Source organism: Eptesicus fuscus, chromosome 6 (genome assembly GCF_027574615.1).
Source record: "Eptesicus fuscus isolate TK198812 chromosome 6, DD_ASM_mEF_20220401, whole genome shotgun sequence".
Taxonomy (NCBI): Eukaryota; Metazoa; Chordata; class Mammalia; order Chiroptera; family Vespertilionidae; genus Eptesicus; species Eptesicus fuscus.
The window spans coordinates 94,744,508-94,764,828 of record NC_072478.1 but is presented as its reverse complement, the minus strand read 5'-3'; the positions used below and the strand labels follow the sequence as shown (position 1 = coordinate 94,764,828).

General features: G+C 52.7%; 1 protein-coding gene across 2 annotated transcripts in view; it reads left to right on the top strand.

The window, feature by feature from the left end:
- Positions 1 to 20,321, top strand: part of CCNJL (cyclin J like) — a 44,505-nt gene extending 24,184 nt beyond the window's left edge. For both annotated transcript variants that reach the window (XM_054718119.1, XM_008147656.3), the window contains exons 4-6: positions 14,602 to 14,904; positions 16,387 to 16,546; positions 18,226 to 20,321. In XM_054718119.1, coding sequence (XP_054574094.1) covers positions 14,602 to 14,904; positions 16,387 to 16,546; positions 18,226 to 18,649 — 887 coding nt within the window. In that variant the 3' untranslated portion in view covers positions 18,650 to 20,321. The remainder of the gene's footprint in view (positions 1 to 14,601; positions 14,905 to 16,386; positions 16,547 to 18,225) is intronic.

Sequence of the window (20,321 nt, the reverse complement as noted above, 5' to 3'; positions counted from 1 at the left end):
ACCATCCCCCACCCTTGGGTCCTGCTGTTGCCATAAGAAGATGGCACCTGGTTTCTCCTGTGGCTCTGCCTGCTCCCGGCAGCCTGCCATGAACCCCCATGGGCACGGGCACCCAGCTCCGGAAGCTGCAGACTTTTCAAAATTGCGTCTTGTTTTCCACCCTGGCACCTTCCACCTGCTGCTGTTTATCGTCCCTTTAGCTGTGTTGGGTTCACAGCCTCCTGGTTTGTGGTCTTCTCTGCCTTGAGCCAGCTGGATTTCCCCTGTTGCACAGAGGAGCCAGCCTGGCTGAGTCCACTCTGTTGGCTGCCTCAGAGTCCCCAGCAACATGCAGCTCCCTTTGGTCTTGGGAGGAGACGTGGGGCGTGCAAGACATCCCTGTCAGCGGAGGGCAGGATAGGCATCGCATTTCAGGCGGCCCAGGAGAAGCCTGCGCCGCGGCCTTTGGCCTGCTGCTGTCTGTGATCTGTGGGCTGTATCGAGCCCGCCGGGGGCAGGGGACTTAGGTTTCCATGGGGCCACGCAGGCTCTCCCCCAGCGACTGTCTGGGGAGCCGGGACATGAGGCGCACACTGGAGACTTCTTTGTGCTGCTGGGGCCGTGGCTGATGGAGGGGGCTCTGCAGACAGAGAGGCAGACGCCCCCGCCCACACGTCTGAGGGAGGCAGCCAGCCTGGGGCGGCAGGACGGGAGTTTTCAGGACACCTGCCATATGCTCAGAGGCCCAAGGGAAGAAAAGTTTCCATGACAGCCTGAAATCCTATTCACTCCTCCCTGCCCTCTCCCCAGGCGGACTGTCAGCCCCAAGGGGGGTCACCTTGCCGCAGGGCGTTTGAAGTTCTGCGAATTCTATACCCAATAATTCCCAGATAGATAAAGAGGAGCCACAGTTCTTCCTGCCCCCACCTGTCAGTTCTCAGGTTTTGAGAGCTGCTTCCAGACAAGGGCCTTTGCACAGATGGAACCTTTTCACCTGTGTATAGGCCCATCTGCCCCATAAAACGGGTCGGTCCAGGACCCATATCTACAGGCCTATGGAAGGAGGTGGAAGGAGAAACAGCCTGTAGGTTGTTCCATGGTGGACCAGTGGCAAAGCCACCCCATTGTCATATCTGAGTTTATTGTTTGGGTTTCCCCTACTTAATACAGGACGGACTAAAAATAGTCTAGCTATAAATATATTATAAATCGAGTAGACTCCTTGAATCTTTCATCTCATACAGCACCCCTCTCCCAACTCTATTTGTTGTTTAAAAGGATCATTTGAGCCTAGCCAGCATGGCTCAGTGGTTGAGCATCAACCTATGAACCAGGAGGTCAAGGTTTGATTCCCAGTCAGGGCACATGCCGGGGTTGTGGCTCAATCCCCTGTAGGGGCCATGCAGGAGGAAGCTAATCGATGTTTCTCTCTCTTCCTTCCTCTCTGAAATTATATATATATATATATATATATTAAAGGCCCGGTGCACGAAATTCATGCACAGGGCAGGGGTGTCCCTCAGTCCAGCCTGCACCCTCTCCAATCTGGGACATCCCTCTCAAAATCCAGGAATGCTGGCTCCCAACTGCTCGCCTGCCTGCCTTCCTGATTGCCCCTAACCGCTTCTGCCTGCCAGCCTGATCACCTCCTAACCACTCCCCTGCCAGCCTGATTGATGCCTAACTGCTCCCCTGCCAGCCTGATTGCCCCTAATTGCCCTCCCCTGCAGGCCTGGTAACCCCTAACTGCCCTCCCCTGAAGGCTAGTCACCCCTAACTGCCCTCCCCTGCAGGCTTGATCACCCACAACTGCCCTCTCTTGCAGGCCTGGTCCCTCCCAACTGCCCTCCCCTACTGGCCATCTTGTGGTGGCCATCTTGTGTCCACATGGGGGCAGCCATCTTTGACCATAGTGGGCAGCCATCTTGTGTGTTGGAGTGATGGTCAATTTGCATATTACTCTTATTAGATAGGATATATTTAAAAGGATCATTTGAAAATATGGAAACCCCACAATTTTCAGGTGAGTTGATTGGGACAGTATGAGATCATCCTGTCATTCTGGCGACAGCAGCTTCTGTGCTTACCTGCATACCCAGTCCTGTGCCAATCACCTTACACACGTATCACATGGAATCCTCACAAGCAGCCTATGTGGTCATGGTGTCACGTCCTCATTCTATAGATTCAGAGAGGCTGAATAACTTGCCCAAGGCCACATAGCTCAGAGTTTTATTTTTATTAATTGATGTAAAATTCAGACCACAACATAAAATTCACCATTTTAACCATTTCAAAGTGTACAATTCTGTGGCATTTAGTACATTCACGTGGTTGTGCACCTGTCACCTCTGTCTCATTACAGAACGTGTTCATCACCCCAAAGGGAACCCTCGAACTCATTAGGCAGCCACTTCCTGTTCCTTCCCAGTCCCTGGCAACCACTCATCTGTTAACTGTCCATGCAGATTTGCCTATTCTGCATATTTCACATAAAAGGAATCATACAATGTGTGGCCTTTTGTGTCTGGCTTCTTTCCCTTGATGTTTTCAAGGTTATCCGTACTGCAGCAGGTATCAGTACTTCATGCCTTGTTGTGGGTGAATCCTGTTCCATTTTATGGATGTACCGTCCTTGTTTATTCATTTGTCTGTTGATGGGCATTTGGGTGGTTTGGGCTAGTAAGAATAGTGCTGCTATGGACATTTAGGTACCAGTTTTGTTTGAACACCTGTTTTTACTTCTTTTAGGTATAAACCTAGTTGGAAGTGCTGTACAGCTGGTAATTCTGTGTTGAACTTTTCCAGTAAACTTGGAGGTTTGCTTTTGCCTGGTGGTTGCTGTTCAGAGATGGCTGGGTGGTGCATCCTTAGCCCCAGGGAGGAAGCAGCTAGAGCAGTGGTTCTCAACCTTTCTAATGCCAGGACCCTTTAATACAGTTCCTCATGTTGTGGTGACCCCCGACCATAAAATTATTTTTGTTGCTACTTCATAACTATAATTTTGCTACTGTTATGAATCATAATGTAAATATCTGTGTTTTCCGATGGTCTTAGGCTCTACAGCAGTGGTTCTCAACCTGTGGGTCGCAGGGTCGCCTAAGACCTGGCCCTGAATGGTGTGTGTGGGGGGCTGATCGGGGGCCAGTGGCCTTGGGGAGGGGCCATGGGTGGTTGGCTGGCTGGCCCTGTCCCTGATTGGAGTGGGGGGGCCAACTAGGGGTAGAGCTGGCTGGGTGGAGTGGCCACAGGCCGATCGGGGTGGTGGGAACCCATTGGGGGTGGGGCAGCCAGGGGGAGGGGCTGCAGGCAGTTGGCTGGCTGGCCCTTTCCCTGATTGGGATGCAGGGGCTGATCTGGAGTGGGGCCGGGTGGGCAGGCTGGCCGGCCAACCTCCCACCGTCTCCTCCTCCCGACAGGCCTGGCCCCGATCCGCCCTGATTGGGGCCAGCAGGCCGGACCCCACCTGTGCACAAATTCGTGCACTGGGCCTCTAGTATACTGATAATTGTATCAGAGGCTCTCAGGAACCTGACCCTGTATCTCCCCCTTAGGAGTGTGTGCAGTATTCACTAGCTCAGTGTTGTAGAGACTTTAACATAATTATTGAGAATAATCAGAATCAATTAAATATCACACAACTGGGTTAATACCTACAGTGCTTTCTTCATAGTACATTAGAGAATATCTTTCCCATCAGTCTGTGTTGATTTACCTTACTTATTTTATTTTTACTTCGTTAATCCTCACCCGAGGTTATGATTTCATTGATTTTTAGAGAGAGTGGAAAGGAGGGGGAGAGACAAAGAGAGAAACATCAACGTGAGAGAGACGCATGGATTGGTTGCTTCCACATGTGGGCCAATGCCTTAACCACTGAACCACACCTTCTAGGGTGCCTTACTCCTTTACTCCTTTTATTGACTGCAGAGTGTCCGTAATAGAAACACCGCCGCCCATTTGATGATCCCTCTGTCAGTGGACAGCTAGATTGACATTGTTTTTTACTGTTATACATAGTATGACAGCGGTCCTTTCTCCCTATATCTTTGCGCACTTACGTGAGTATGTCTGTGAGACAAATTCCCGGAGGTGGGACTGTTGGATCAAGGGGTGTGTGCATTTAAGATTTTGATAGCTAGCACTAAAATGCCTTGCAGAGGTTGCAACAAAACCGACACTGATGAGATCCCTTTTTTTTCTTAAATTCAACTTAATTTGTGGGAGATTTGGAGCCATGCCTTCCACCTAAACAACAAACTATCAGAAGAGGGGTGCTGTCCCTTCCGCCTCCTGGCCCCTCCCCAGCGTCCACGGGTGGTGTTTCTTCTGTGCTCCCCTGGGGAGTGTATTCCCATTCTGTCTTTCTGCCCCGTTAGGTCTGGGATGTCCAGGCCAGGAATCCGTTCCCAGACCAATTGCTTTGAAGGCTCCTGAAACCAGGACTTATTAGCCACATCTTGTAGGGCGGGTTCCATTGAAAGCCATTGCCTGCCGGGTGCTTGTGTGCTGGGTCTGTCTTTCTCCCAGTAACCCACCTTCCCGCCCTAGCACCGTCCCCTGCATCCCTCCTTTTCTCCTCTCCGCCCCTTCTGTCCCCCGGCTTTGATCACTTGACAACTTGCCTCTGAGAAGCAGCTTCTTTGACAGCTGGGCGGAGGCGCAGGATGGGACTACCCGGTGGAGATTTCAGAAACTTGAAAGTAGTCTTAATCCCTCCTGGTAGAAAGGATGGAGGAGGGCACTGCCTTCCTTCCCCAGGGAGGTTCAGCCCACCAGCCCTCCATGCAGGGGATGCTCGGGGTGTCTCCAGGGCACTAATTGTAAGCAGCACCTGCAAATGGGGTGAGTTGACTGGGTGGCCTTTTCCAGGGGTGTATTTCGGACAGAGCATGAGATTTACTTGCAGGATTAACCCCAAATCTGCAAGGAAATGTGGCTGTCCCCGTGCAGGAGACAATTTAACTCTCGTAAGAGTGCCCCCCTCGAGGAATACATTTCCTCCAGACCACGGTTTCACGTTTCCAAAGTCAGGATAGGGCTTACGTTGAATGCATGCGTGTAATGTGCCAATTGTTGATTGTTTCCCGTGAGAGCTGCTGCAACACGGTGGGCACCTCCTCCTCCCTGGCATCTCGGTGGCGGTCACCCAGCACAGGGCGGGCTGGAAAAGGTGGTCCGTCACGTGAGGGCCACGCTGCACAGATCCGGGCCCTGGGCTGCAGGGTCACAGCGCAGCGGGCGAGGACATGGTGATTTTCCAGTTCCTGTTTCCGACTCTGCAGACTGGCAGGCCTCGAGTTATTTTGGGGGGGGGGGAGGATTTTGTGTGTGTGCCTGTCAGACAGCTGGCCGGGCTGGAAACTCAGAAATGGTGCAGTTTGTCTGAGCAAGTCTGCTGCCCAGACCTGTTTGTCCAGGGCCTGGGGTTCTGTGCTCTCAGGGTTGTTGTTTCTTTTGTGTGTGGTGGGGAATGGGGATCTTAACCTGCATGTTAAGTTCATTGAACATGCAGTGTTCAGAAGCCCTTGACCCCACACAGGTAAATCATTCAAGAGCATTTATTCGGCCTCTGCTATACGCCAGACGCTGTTTTCAGTGCCGGGGAGACGGCAGTGCATGGAAGGAATGTATACGGTCTTTGTCATCGAAGAGGATTCATTTCACACACACGTACCTACTATGCACTGAGCCTGCAGACAGTGGAACACATCACAGACCAAGTCCCCGTCCGAAAGAAGCAGCCTTTAATCCAGGCATTGCCCACAGGTCTCTGGGTCCATACCAAGAATAAGCTAATTGCCCTTCTAAGAAAAACCCAAGTGTCCTTCCTGTTAGGAGAACAGCCTGGCTCACCCAGTTAGCGGGGAGATGACCGGGACGTGACGTCAGGCACCTGTCTGCTCTTCGTGCCACAGGCCGTGTGGCTGCTGGAGCTGGGTGTTTGTTTTTGTTTGTTTTTTATTCGCCTTAACCTTGAGCTCTATCTGTAGTGAATGCGTGTGTCTTGTAGGACCTTCTCCCCCATTTACACACGCCCAGGATTGCATTATATCCCCTCTCCTGCTCTTGCTGATGTGGAGGAGGACCCTGGAGTCCTTATTCGTTAGGTCCTTTGTTCCCTGCGAGACCCGCCCGGAGGGTTTTCCAGTGTGTGACTCATCCTTGCCTCACCTAGGAGACTCCCCGCGGTGGAGAGGTCACTCCCCAGGTCACGACAGCCCACCCTTCGCTGGGCACCCACTGCCTGGTCGGCATTGGTTGTGATAGTCCCAGCAAGGCAGCCTCGGCTGCTTAAAACCCCCTCTCAGACCCGAAGGAAGTACACCAGCCTGTTACACCCTGGGAGGGGAGGGGAGAGGTTGTTTTTAGGGTAGTTGTGTTTGCCTGGATTTTCGAGGCTGTCTTCAAGGAGCATGCCTCTCCCTGCCTCCTAAGCCGTCGTTTTAATTATAAGCATTTCAGTGTCTAGACAGGAAGTTTCTTCTTTGTCACTGACAAGTTGGGTTTCTGGAACTCTTCTAGGAAAGTCTGAGACCTCCTGACCTGTGGGCACTTGTAAAGCAGATATATGCCAGGATAGTCTTGGGCTAGGGCAGACCCACGTTCCAGAACCTTCTTTCGCAGTTCCTCTGCCAGTTCTGGCTTCTAGGGTCCCATCAGTCGCTTCTTGTCTCCTGAGAAGTTTAAACTCGTTTTCCTCAGTGGGAGAGTACTATTTATGTCTTGTAGAAAATTGGAATATAGAAAAAATATAAAGAATAAGAGAAAAAATTAGTTGCAAGCTCAGTACATTTTTAAATATATAATCGGAGTTTGAGGGAGGAGGACAGATTCTGGCCTCAGTGATCATGGAATGGCTAATATTTAATGCGTGTTTACGTGCGAGGCAGCAGTCTGAGTTCTTTGCATGGATTTACTCAGTTACTCCCCAAAACAATTCTGTGTAGTAAGCAGTATTATTTCCCCCCCGTTGACAGGAGGAAACTGAGACCCAGTAAGTTAGATAACTGCCCCAGGGTGCACGGCTGGGATGGGAACCCGAGAGCTGTCCCTGAGTCTTTTTTTTTTTTTAATGTGTTTTTATTGATTTCAGAGAGGAAGGGAGAGGGAGAGAGAGATGGAAACAACAATGATGAGAGAGAATCATTGATCGCCTGCCTCCTGCACGCCCCACACTGGGGATTGAGCCCACAACCAGGGCATGTGCCCTGACCAGGAATGGAAACCATGACCTCCTGGTTCATGGGTCAGTGCTCAACCACTGAGCCACGCTGGCCTGGCAGAAAATATATACCATACATTTCATTGTATTTTTTAAAGTATTGCTTTATTTATTTGCAAGACTGATTTTTTTTTCCCCTCCTCTTATTGGCCGGGCTGTCCCTGAGCCTTTGTTCTCAGCCACTGTACAACAGTGGCCTTTGCCGCAGCAGGTCACTTCCTGATATGGCTGCCCCGGGAAGACTCGGCCAGCAGTGGAGAGGTTGCTGGGGGTCCCCGGCTCCGCTTTCTGAGCCACGTGTTAGCTGACCTGGAGGAAAACTTTAGCCCTCAGGACCGGGTCTCATGTCTGGAGCGGCTCCCCTTCTAACCTTAACGGGAATGGCCAAGATTGCCTCTTCTCTTCCTTTTCCTCTCCCAGAAGAGGTTGGAAAAAGGGGCCCAGGACGTGTGATGCCCACACCTTTGGCACTGCCCAAAGGACTCGCTCTCTGCTCTTCCTGGATACACGGCCCCATCTGGTCCAGAGCAGCCCTCACGGAGCTGGGTGTGAACATTCGGCACAGCAGTGACTTTCCTTACAGGGCGCTGCATCTTGGGGATCTGGGACACTCTGTCTCCGCACAGAGCCCTGGCTCAACCCTGGCTCCAATGCCAGCTGTTCGTATGACAAGTGCCCTCTGCCCCACAGCCCCTGCTTTTATTTTTATTTATTTATTATTTTAATCCTCACCTGAGGATATGCTTATTGATTTTAGAGAGGGGGGAAGAGAAAGAAAGGGGAGGAGAAAGGGAAAGAGAGAGAGAGAAACATTGATGTGAGAGAGAACATGGATTGACTGCCCCTCCTTACGTGCCCCGACTTGGAACCAAACCCGAAACCCAGGTATGCACCCTGACGAACTGCACCTGCAACCTTTCCGTTTATGGGACGACACTCCAACCAACCGAGCCGCACAGGCCAGGGCCCACAGCCCCTGCGAAATGATTTGGGTCCCGTGTAAAGCAGAGCACAGAGGAGCCAGCGATTTGGCGGGCCACCATGGGAAGTCACTGCACCAGTTGTTGCATCCTGAGACAGGGAAGCCCTCAAAGCCAGCAGGGAAGCCAGTGTGTGCGACCCAGCAACCTCTGACCAGGGAGGCTTTTTTTACAGCTTCCTCTTGAAGGAAAAAGTGGCCTGCAACCTCATCCGTAGCCTGTTTCCAAAGTTGTACTCAGGAATTGATCCAACCTGTCAGAAATGTGCATTCATTCATTCATTCATTCATTCTTTCAGTATCTGTCCAGGACTGCCGTGTCCCAGATTCCCAAGATGCAGCCTCGAGCAGGACAGCCCTACTTTTAAGAGGAAGGAGGGAGGCACAGTAAGAGGGAGCCTTTTCTTTGTTTCCTGAGGAGGCCAGGGAGCTGAGCCTGGGATTGGAGGCTTGTTTCTCCAGGACACCCCATAACTTCCAGATCCCTGGGGTGGCCAGAGGTCTCGGTCATTCCTGGAGCAGGTGCTTCAGGGCAGAGTGGGGGGATGCTCCCTGCTCCCCACTCCTTGGGTCTTCACAGCTTCCTCCCTTCCATGAAGACCGCCATGAAAATGCTCTCATAGCTGGAGGGTTTGCCTGCTCTGTCCCTGGCTTTCTCTCTCCCCCACGTCAAATCCTGTCTGGAAACTGAACTGTCTGCGCCTGTGACTGGGATGGCTCGGTTGGTCCTGAACCGAGCAGAGGTTTATACTAGTAAAGCAGAGCTGGATCCGGGGTTGCTGAGCGCTGAGCACCCTTCTCAGCACACTGAGCCCTCATGCCATCCTCACCACAATTCTGTCTACTTCTGTTGTTCACATTGCACAGGCCCCACAGGTGGGGACTTGCCCCAGACCACACAGCTGGCGTGTGGCCAGCCTCCTAGAGCCCGGATGGTCATCCTCAGAGTGCGCTCTGCCCCTCGGTGCTGCATCGCAAAGTAAAACAGCCTTTCAGAGGGGGCTGGCCTCGGAGTAGTTTCCTGGCTTCCCCATCAAATTGCTTAAAATCTGTCTCTTTTGTCTGCCGAAGGTATGAGCTAGTTCCCTCTTTGGGGATGAGTCGGAAGCACCCCTCTGCCCTCTGATAACTATAGAAATCCAAAGAGTTGTTTTGTTTTTGTGTGTGGTTTTTAAATATATTTTTATTGATTTCAGAGAGAGTAAGGGAGAAGGAGAAAGAGAGAAATATCAATGATGAGAATCATCCATCAGTTGCCTTCTGCATGCCCTCCTGTTGGGGATCGAGCCAGAAACCGTGCCCCGACCAGGAATGGAACCGCAACTTCCTGGTTCATAGGTTGGAACTCAACCACTGAGCAACACTGGCCAGGCTGGTTCTGTTTTTTAATGAAAAGGCTGGTTTGGGCAGAGTTGGGTATGCTTTACCGTAGAAAGTGTACCCGTGGAGACTCACTCTTCAACTTCAGTTCTCTCGTTGGAAACGAAGTCCAGTTGATCGTGCAGCCCCTTAGTGGACAAGTTCTGGGGTTGAATGACTTTACAGCCTGAGCAGAGGGCAAGGTGAAGACAAGAGTATTTGTGGGGAGCAGGGCGGTTAGATGGGGAGGGGCTGCAACTGGCCTGACCCCTCATCACTGGGATTTCCTTGTGGCGACACTGGGATTTCAGGGATCCTGGTGACTATATTAGAGATGTCCTACTTGTGGTTTAGAAAACTCTGGACTTTTGGAGCCATTTATTCATTCACTTAAAAACCAAAAAAAAACGCAGCTTTTTAAAGTATTAACTTTATGCCAGAGGCTGTGCTAGGTGAAGGGGATCTGGAATGTTCTACAAGACAGATGTGGCCCCTCCCTCATGGAGCAGACAGCCAGACTTATTTTAACTTTGTCCCTGACTAGCCAGCTGGATGAGGGGGCAATCCACCTTTCTGAGCTTCTGATTAATGTGGAAAACACCGCCAGCCCCCGGGGTTGTTACCAGAATGAACAGAGTGTGCTGTGTAGGGCATACAAACAAGTCCTCGGAGGCTTCCCCTCCCCGGGGCTGCTGGGGTTTCAGCTGCCTGCTGGGCTGTGGTGGAGCCTGGCCTGCAACTGCCCTGCCCTCTGGAGCTCACGTCCTGGTGTGTGGACTCTCTGCCTCTTTTTATTTTATTTTATTGATTTCAGAAAGGAAGGGAGAGTGAGAGATAGAAACATCAATGATGATTGGTGCCTCCTGCATGCCCTCTGCTGGGGGTCGAGCCCGCAGTCTGAAGACAGACAGTCCAGAATAAATAAATAAAAAAAGACAAGACCAGTCTGCTGGTCTTGTCTTTTTTTTTTTTTTTTTTTTTACACAAGACCATTGGCCTGGATTCATCCAGAGTCAGTGTCATGAAAAACAGAGAATGGGACTAGAGACATTCACAAAGTAAAACAGCCTTTCAGAGGGGGCTGGCCTCGGAGTAGTTTCCTGGCTTCCCCATCAAATTGCTTAAAATCTGTCCCTTTTGTCTGCTGAAGGTATGAGCAGTTCCCCCTTTGGGGATGAGTCGGAAGCACCCCTCTGCCCTCTCATAACTACAGAAATCCAAAGAGTTGTTTGTTTTTATGTTTTTTAAAAATATATACTTTCATTGATTTCAGAGAGTAAGGGAGAGGGAGAGAGAGATAGAAATATCAATGATGAGAATCATCCATCATCCAAGACCCTATGTGAGCTTCGTTGGATTATATATCTTTAAAAAAAAAAAAGACATTTTGGGACCCATGCAGAAAGTCAGATATGGATTGAATATTAGGAAATGTTATTGCATTAATGCTGATGTTCTTAGGATCGCTAATAGCATTATGATTACGTAGGAAAATGACGTCAGGATAGATGCTAAAGTTGTCACATCTGCAACTTCACTAGAAATGATTGAGCAGAACCAGTATTTGCATACACACACACACACACACACACACACACACACACATCAATCAGTGAATTGGGGTGAAGGGTCATCTCAATTCCTAAACCTTTTCTGTGGATTTGAAAATTTTCCAAATACATTGAACAAGTTGAAGAGAGTCTGTGGCTCTTGTCTGACGTGGAAAGACAGACTTCTGTCCCCCATGCTGCCCTGGGGGGCCTGCCTGAAGACTTCCAGGCATCTGTGCCGTTTGTCTTGTCGGTCAGGAACAGGCAGTTGAGTGACAGTGTTTGGTGAATGCGGCGCTGGGGACAAAGGACTGGCCCCACTCACAGTCATGGGAGGAGGGGAGGGAATGTCTGCCAGGCACGTGCAACCCCAGGAAACTCATAAACTCTCTTCTGGCTGTGAAATGCTTGGTGCTGGGGAATCGTCGCTAAGCTGGGGGCGGCTGGCCAGCAGTTAAGGGCAGGGGCTGTGAGGTCGCTCCCAAATGTGGAGCCGAGTTCTCAGAGCGTTGTCTCTGAGTCTCTGGGGGTCTGAACAGAACCCACCTGGGCGGATCCAGTGGGTGTCGAGCACAAAGCACAGTGCCCAGCCCAGCCTAGGACTCCAGCCCAGGACTCCGGGCAGCTCTGCGTGCTGGGCACGAAGGCTCCTTCCACTGCATGGCCACTCCATCTGCACCTGGGCATGCTCCTAGGTGGGAAGTGAAGGCCTGGGCAGTTCAGTGTGTTAGGTTCAGAGCCAGCACACTGCGGATTCAGACCCCCCTCTGCCTGGCTCTGGCCTGTAGCGTGGTGGGTCCCCAGGAAGCAGCAGGGGCAGTCAGGCTCGTCGGTAATCTGGCCCCTTCCATTTCAGGGTAATCCTCTTGGGCCTGGTGGCTGGGGAACAGGCAGAGCTCTGAAAGGTTTGCAAAGCACCGGGGGCCGGGAGGACACTAATCTGATGGAGCGCATCTGCCAGTCGGAATAGATTGCTGCCAGCAGTGCCACCCCCAGCACAGGGCACGTTTCTGCTGGGACTGTGACCTTCACCGCGTCACCTTCTGCTGCTGGGAAGAAAAGAGCTCCTGTGTGTCGAGTGCCTGTGACTAGTTCAGTACAAGATTCAGGAAAGCCTTGACAATTTTGCAAAATATATATAAAAATAGTTTCTTTTTAAATTGCACAAAAGATACATGTTCATAAGAAAAAAGGTAGGGAATACAGGTAGAGCTCATTAGAGGACAATTCAAATGGCCTAAAATTTCACTATCCAGAGAAATTCCTTTTCTCGGTGAATACTCATTGGGTACCTCCTGTGTGCCGGGGACTGTGCTGGGACCTGGGGCACAGCAGGGAATGGGTGGGACATGGTTCCTGTCCTCGTGAGGCTTAGACCTGCTGCCAGGAATATTAATGCTCAATTAGTATCTGAGCATGATAAGTGCCTTGGTGACATCCAGTGGCCTCTGAACTGAGCTCTGGAGCCCGGCCAGTGTGGCTCAGTGGTTGGGCACCCATGAACTAGGAGGTCACAGTTCGATTCCCCAGTCAGGGCACATGCGTGGGTTTCAGGCTTGATCCCCAGTCGGGGACATACAGAAGGCAGACGATGGATGATTCTCTCTCATCGTTGATGCTTTTTTTCTCTCTCTCTCTTTCCTGTCTTTGAAGATCAATAACAACTTTTTTTTTTTTTAAATGAACTGAGTTCTGGAGGACCCATGATAAGGTAGGTGAGGGGACCAACACTCCCCGCTGGAGGAGGGTCTGAGTTCCATGTGGCTGGATCCTGTGCTTGGGGTGGAGGCCATGGGGCTGAGGCCAGGCCCACCCCCGGGTTTCAGCTGTACTAGAGGCTCTTCCCCCTTGGGCAGCGTTGACCTTGCCTTTGCCTGCCTGAGTGGCCCCTACATGTCCGGCCAGGGAAGGTGTGTGTTTGGACGGAGCGGGCTCCGAAAGGAGATGGGGTGTAAGCCGCTTGGGAAGCGGTCGGCAGTCCTCTCGCTCCTCTCCGTGTTGTACGTTTCCACTCGCTCAGCTCCTCCCTGTCAAAGACCGGAGGTTGGTGTCACGCCACCTTCGTCCACTTGGTGGGTGTTGTCGGGCTCGCCGAGAAGATGGGCACACGGGCTTCTCGGTGACGTCGCTGGAGCCTGGCTGAGGACTTGTCGCTTCTGCTGCAGGGCAGCCTGTGGTGGTGGTTCCCTCCTTATCTCCCCTGAGAGGCACGGGAGCCCCGTGAGAACTGGGTCGGCAGCGCTGGCGGTTGTGCACAGGTGTGCGGACACGTTGGCGGCTCCTCAATTGGCAGACGGGTGCTTGAGCACAGCTGCCTCTTCTGACACTCGCTCCGCAGCTGCTCTGCACCCAGTGAGGTTGGGCTTGGGGGCCACAGGTGACCAGAGCGAGGCTGGGACGCAGGGCTTCCTGTCTGAGGGGGGGGGCCGGGCAGAACGTGGGGACTGTGGTCAGGGAAGGCTTCCAGGAGGCAGTGACACTGAAGGTGGAGAGCGAGGCGAGGTTGGCCGAGTGAGGAGGGGATGGGGAAGGGTGCTGCAGACAGAGGGCTGTGTAGACGAGGCTCGTAGGCAAGGAGAGCATGGTGCCTTCAGAGAACTGCAGTGACAGAGGCCCCGGCCAGGTGTGTACGGTTTCCCCAGGGTGAGGGGTGTGAGGCTGGGAGGGCCCCAGCAGCCCCACCTGCAGAGCCTCCCCCAGTGGAGGCTGCCAGTTCCCACCCACCGCCCCAGCACCTCGACCCTCAGTGGGCCTGACCCCCAAGTGCCACCGGCTGCTGCTCTGTCCGGAGGATGCCCGCCAGGGGTTCCCTTGTAGGGATCGGCTCCGGGCGTCCCCGCTGGTGATGCACTTGATGAAGGACCCTTTGGGGGCTTCTTCCCTTTCCTGTCTTCTCCCACCTACCAGTCTTTCCGAGGCTCCCCTCCCACACGCTGTGTTTCTGAGAGGACCCCAAATAAAAATCCACTGGTGGACCTTAAACTCAGTACTAAGAACAACGGGGAGCTGTTGAAGGGCTTTTCCACATCTGGGGAGAGGTGGGGGGAGGGCAGGGTCAGATGTGCAGAGTCGTCGTGACTATCGCCTGACCCTCTAAGCAGTCCTGGGGTGAATTGGTTATGACCAGACAGGAGAGCCCACCTCATTCCTCAGGCCCTCGCTGGTGCTGACTGCTAGTGAGGACCTTCTGTGGCCCACGTGCTGTTCTGAACATTTGGAATGCATTTTGTCCTTGTCTCTGAGGTCTAGATTCCACTTTACGGATGAGAGAACTGAGGCACAGAGAGGGTGAGATACCTGTGCCTGGTCACACAGCTGGAAGTGGTGGCTTGGGGATGTGAGCCCAGGTTTGACAGGTCCAGTGTCTATGTTCGTACTCCCTCTGCAGCGGGGCCTTTCGGATCTCTGTCCTCTCTGCCGGCACCGTCCAGGCACTTTAAGTTGGACCTTTACTGAATTCCTGGGTGCAGGCCAGTGCTGTCGTCCGGTGACCTCTGCTCCCCCCACAGGTAAATTCGAGGACAAGGAAGACCACGTGCCCAAGCTGGAGCAGATAAACAGTACGAGGATCCTGAGCAGCCAGAACTTCAGCCTCACCAAGAAGGAGCTCCTGAGCACCGAGCTGCTGCTGCTGGCGGCCTTCAACTGGAACCTCTGCCTGCCCACGCCCGCCCACTTCCTGGACTACTACCTCCTGGCCTCCGTCAGCCAGAAGGACCAGCACTGCCACAGCTGGCCCACCACCTGCGCCCGCAAGACCAAAGAGTGCCTCAAGGAGTACGCCCACTACTTCCTAGAGGTCACCCTGCAAGGTGGGCCCGGTGTCGGGACCTGTGGTCCCTCCCCCACCACCCAGGGGCCAGGATCAGGTGGCACCAAGAGGCATGCATGTCCATCCAGAGAGTTCTTAGCGACTGGAGCCCATCCACCCAGATCACTCCCGCTTTGCAAGGGATAAACAGGAAAGGAACAAGGATTCACCCCATGTTACCAGTCATGTGTAAAAGAGAAATAGCAGCTTATGACAGGCCACTGGTATTCTACAACCTTCTGGTCGCCTGTTAATGTTTCTATGGTAACCTGCAACTTGCAGATGATCTAAATAGGACAGATGTGCAGATAGGTCAGTCTGGAAGAGCTGTGTCACACAGATGGGTGGGGGAGGGGGCTGTGTTTACATCTGCTCTAGCAATTCAGTTACCCAGTTTAGGGACTTGTATTCAGATCTCACTCTTCCTAGTGTCTTAAAATCCAGGTATTAGGTGAAAGACAACTGATACAGCCACCCGGTAACCCACACAAACCAAAATTTGTCCTGTGTAACAGTATCAGGCGGTGTGATATCCAGCATTAATTGAGTGCTTACTGTGTACCTGGCACCTTACTTTAGTGCTCTGCATACATTATCTCATTCGAACCTCCCAACAACTCCACAAAGAAGTCATTTCTGCTGTTCAGTTTCCTCAACTGATTCTCAAGCGGTGAAGGAACTTACCTAGGGTCATTGCTAACATTTGAACCTGGGGAGTCTTACTCTGTGACTGACTGTACCTGTAACCATAAGACCGCCTTGACTAATTTCGCACTATAACAGGCAAGTATTGAAATCATTGAAAATCATAAACAACTCAAGGCACCGATAACCAAGTGTCATCCAGGAACATTGTAGGGAATTCAACAGTTTGCCTTTGCACATGAGTGGTAAGGCCAAGTCACAAAATAACTTAGTAGGACCTTAAGCTTTCTCAGATCATTTCATGGGGTCTGCGTATACCAAAGCATCACATGGTACACCTTACTTACATGGTCTGTTTTTATTTGTCAGTCATACTTGAGTAAAGCCAATTGGAGTGAGGAATATCAAACTGCTGTAGTCACTCATTCTTACATTCACTTATTCAACAGATTTTTATTGAGTGCCTTCTGGGATCCAGGCTTTGTTGTGTTTAATAAGTAGCTTCTGAAATGGCATGTCATTCACCCCTAACAACCAAAGGAAGGACGAATGTTTTGTAGCCCATCAGCAAGCCCCTTGCAGCCCCCAGAAGCCCTGGACCACATTTTGAAAATCACTGCTTTAGGCTGACATCAGAAATCCCAGACTGAGGGCCAGGGTGCTTAAGATTCAAGAACTTCATGCTATTTCCACTTTTTCATCGTGAGTGTGTGTGGCACAGCAGTGAATAGCCTTGAACCTAATCATTTGTCTACCGATTTAGGGGGCACGCGGCAGGCAGGGCACCAGGCTTCCAGGCTTGGCTTTATGATGCTGACTGCCTCTGATTCTCTTTCAGATCATATTTTCTACAAATTCCAGCCTTCCGTGGTCGCTGCGGCCTGCGTCGGGGCCTCTAGAATTTGCCTTCAGCTTTCTCCCTACTGGACCAGAGACCTGCAGAGGATCTCAAACTACTCCCTGGAACATCTCAGCACATGCATCGAAATCCTGCTGGTGTAAGTTCCCCTTCAGTCCTTCCGGGTTTCTGAAATGTTGAGGTTCCACCTGTCCTGAGGCCCAGTTCAGGCCATTTCCTGAAGTCTGAGGCTTATGGTGGGTCTCCCTGCTAGAGTCTCACGTAACGTGGGCCGTGGTGACTCCTGATAGAATTGGGGTTTGGGGAGTTGGCCCTTCTTATTTTGGTTAGCTTTGGGTTTTCAGTTTTAAGGTCAAGGAGTGAGGGAGAAGAGGGGTTGTGTGCATGCCCTTCTGCATGTCTGGGCTCTTTGATCTGAGTCCCAGTGTGTCTGTCACTCAGCCTTATGGATGATCAAAATTCAGGGACTTTCATTATAAGTTGCTTTCTCAGATGTGGCCACAAAGCTGACCACAGCTAAGCCCAGAGTGGCTTAACGTAAGAGGCCACCGCTTCCTTGCAAGGATCCCTGGGAATCTTGGGGAGAAAACGTGCAGTGTGTCGGAGAAGATGCTTAAAGGCATCGTAGACCCAGCTCCGTGAAACTGACATCAGAGTTCAAGAGCTCAGTGGCGACCTCAGGAGGACAGATAGGACAGAAAGGTCCTACCTAGCTGCACCCAGTCCCTCTTGCACCTTTCAGGTGGCAGCATCTCCTATGTGCACAGCCCCACTGAACCCGGGGCCAGGTCCCTGAGAGTCACCTCTTGGTCTCCTCATGTGGGAAACTTTGCCAGTGGCTGCCCTTGTCTCATTCCTCTGAAATGTCAGTCCCTCGCGCCCCGGGCCTTGTTTCAAAACCTGTGCCTTCTATTTTATATTTTTTTAGTTTGTTTTTAAAAATGTTTTTATTGATTTTTAGAGAAATAGGAAGGGAGAGGGACTCAGAGAGAGAAACCTCAATGCAAGAGCAGAACATCAATCGGCTGCCTCAGGCACGCCCCCTATTGGGGATCGAGCCTGCAACCCGGGCATGTGCCCTGATTGGAATGGAACCAGTAACCTTGTGCACAGGACAACACCCAACCAATCAAGCCACACTGGCTAAAGCCAGAGAACGCAGTCTGGTCTGAGTGCTGCCAGGTGCTCTGGATTCTTAGCTACCAGCCCTGCCTCTTCGTGGCTGTCACACTGGGATGGCCCCCTTCTCAGACCTGCTACGGCCCCTATTGGCTCCGTTCTTACATTCCCCTTTACGATGGAGAAACTAAGGCCTCATGGGCAACTTGCTTGGGGTCTGCTAGCTCAGGAGTGGCCTGGCTGGGACGGAGCTGCCGGAAGGGCCTTGAAGGCAGAAGTGGTGCTCATCTAAGCACCGGGAGTCTGCCCTCTCAGCGGGCTCTGTGCCAGGTGTGCAGGGGTGAGCAGGAGCAGATGGGCCTTCCCTGTTGGAGGTCACACTCGGCACGGTGGGGGGCCAGGTAGTAACCCGGAAGTTATCGCCTGGGGTGTTGACTGTGAGGCGGGGCAGTGCAGGGGCTGCAGGACAGCGAGGCTAGTTTTGAGGGGTCAGAAGAGGTTTTTGTAAGATGTGGATCCACCCTGAGATCTGAGGTCTGGGGTTAGTCGGACAGTCACTGAGGCAAGGCTGGAGGCAGTGAGCACGGGCTGGGCAAGGTCCGGCGGGAACAGCACGCAGATCCCACTCAGCAAGGCAGGTAGAGGCGCTCAGGTGTCTGCCTTTAACCGCCGAGTCTCACCCAGGCCCTTCCCTTTCAGAGCCTATGACAATGTCCTCAAGGATGCCGTCGCCGTCAAGAGCCAGGCCTTGGCCATGGTGCCCGGCACATCCCCAGCCCCCACCCAAATGCTGTTTCAGCCCCCTGCCTACCCCGCCCTCGGCCAGCCGACGCCCGTGGCCCTGGCGCAGTTCCAGACGCCTGTGCAGGACCTGTGCTTAGCCTATCGGGACTCACTGCAGGCCCACTGTTCCGGCAGCCTGCTCTCAGGGGGCACGAGTTCGTCTCTCCACTCCCCGTACCCCGCCCTCCAGCCTCTGGACGTGTGCCCCGTGCCCCTGCCCGCGTCGCTCAGCATGCAGATGGCCGTCACCGCCGAGCCCAGGCACTGCCTCGCCACCGCCTACAGAGGCAGCTACTTCAGCGGGAGCCACGCATTCCCCACAGGCTGTTTCGACAGATAGGGGGGCCTTGGAGACCCGGGCAGAGGAAGAAGACACTGACGAGGGGCGCTCAGTGGAGCCAGGCGACTGGGAGGCCATCCCCGCAGAGCCTCATTGCCCTTGACTGGAGAGGGTCTGTGCTCTTCCTAAGTAAAACGGACCCAGAGCAAAACGGTCCATGAGATACCTCACCCAAGAGCATTCCTCTGGAAAACGCCTTTCACACGTGCCTGGGGTGCAGGGGCGAGGCTCAGGGCCGTCCCCTGGAGCAGGGCCCAGAGAATGGAGAAACACCCGGCAAGAGGCCGCGAGTCTGGGAGCTGGATGCAGACCCCAGTCCGCAGGCACGTGCCGTGTTTGGCATCAGAGACTCCTTTGTTCGTTGCCGATGGCAGCTACACCACTGAAGAAGAAGGGGCAGCTGGACATGTTCTCGGGACCCCGGTAGCTGTCAGATTGGGTGCTTTTGTCTCCCTGGCTCCATGCTGGGACCTGTGTGTGTGTGTGTGTGTGTGTGTGTGTGTGAGATGCCCAGGCATCTGCCTTCTGAGGCACGGTGCGCGGCTGTCTCGCTTCCAGTGTCGAACCTAAAACCTTATTCGCCCTTTTAGACATTACACGTGCTGCTGCTTCCCGAAGTGACCTAGCTTTCTGTTCAGTAAGAAGTCTTGTTTACATACTGTATCAGGGATTTTGTGATACTTGAAAATTCCTTAGGAGAAAAACAATGCTGATTGCCGCCCTGCCTGTCCCACGCCTGGGCTGTTCCTTTTACCCCCGGCTGGTGACTGACCCGAGGGTAATCGCAGAGCTCCTTTGCAAAAGCGTAGGGCTGGAGAGAGCCACTTTCCCGTCTCTCGGTTCCAGAAGAGTCCACACCTTGCACCTTGGATGCTGTGTTCACCTGTAGAACTTCCATAACCACCCAGGGGTAAAGGGTTGAAAGGTAGACTAAGGTTTAAGAGCCAACATCCTCACCTCCTCCTACCTGCTTCTAGTGCGTGAGGTTAACCCAGCCTCGGCCTTGAGTGTGGCTAATAGCAAAGGGTAATAATGTGGAATGTGTGCGTAATGCCAGCTGGATTTGGGGCGTGGGGGTGGGGGCGTTTAGGACACCACAGTGACAGGCAAATGATCGGTTGGATCAGAAGCCCGTATTGGGGTGTCTGCCGCGAGGGGCTCTCAGGACCACTCGGATGGCCATGTGCAATATGTGTTTATTCCGACTCGTGGCTTGTACTCATCATGGTTGTGTGTGGTTTTTGTTGGATTGGGATCGGGGGACACGTTGTTCACCCAACAGAACTGGGAGGTGCAAAGAACCCCGGAAGCATTTGTTTTGTTTGTTTTTTAAGGAGAACCCGTGTCGGGTTTGTTGACTCACTTGCCCGTCAGGTGGCTGCCAGGACGGCGGCCGCATGCTGCGGAGTCGGTCCGAAGGTGATGTTCCAAGCAGGACAAAGCCTCCGCGTGGAAGCAGGATGAGAAGAGACTGGACGTGGGTATGGCGCTGCCACGTTGTCACACTCGCATAGGAAACTGCACATTAGTTTGTTTTTCTCCTTTTCCTTTGCCAACCTCCTATTTATGTGCGACTGGTTTGGATTCCAAGTTATTGTGTCTGTTTATTCTGCGGCTGGGGGCTTGTGAGGGGTCCCCAGAAAAGAGGTCTCGCAATAAACACATCACCTGC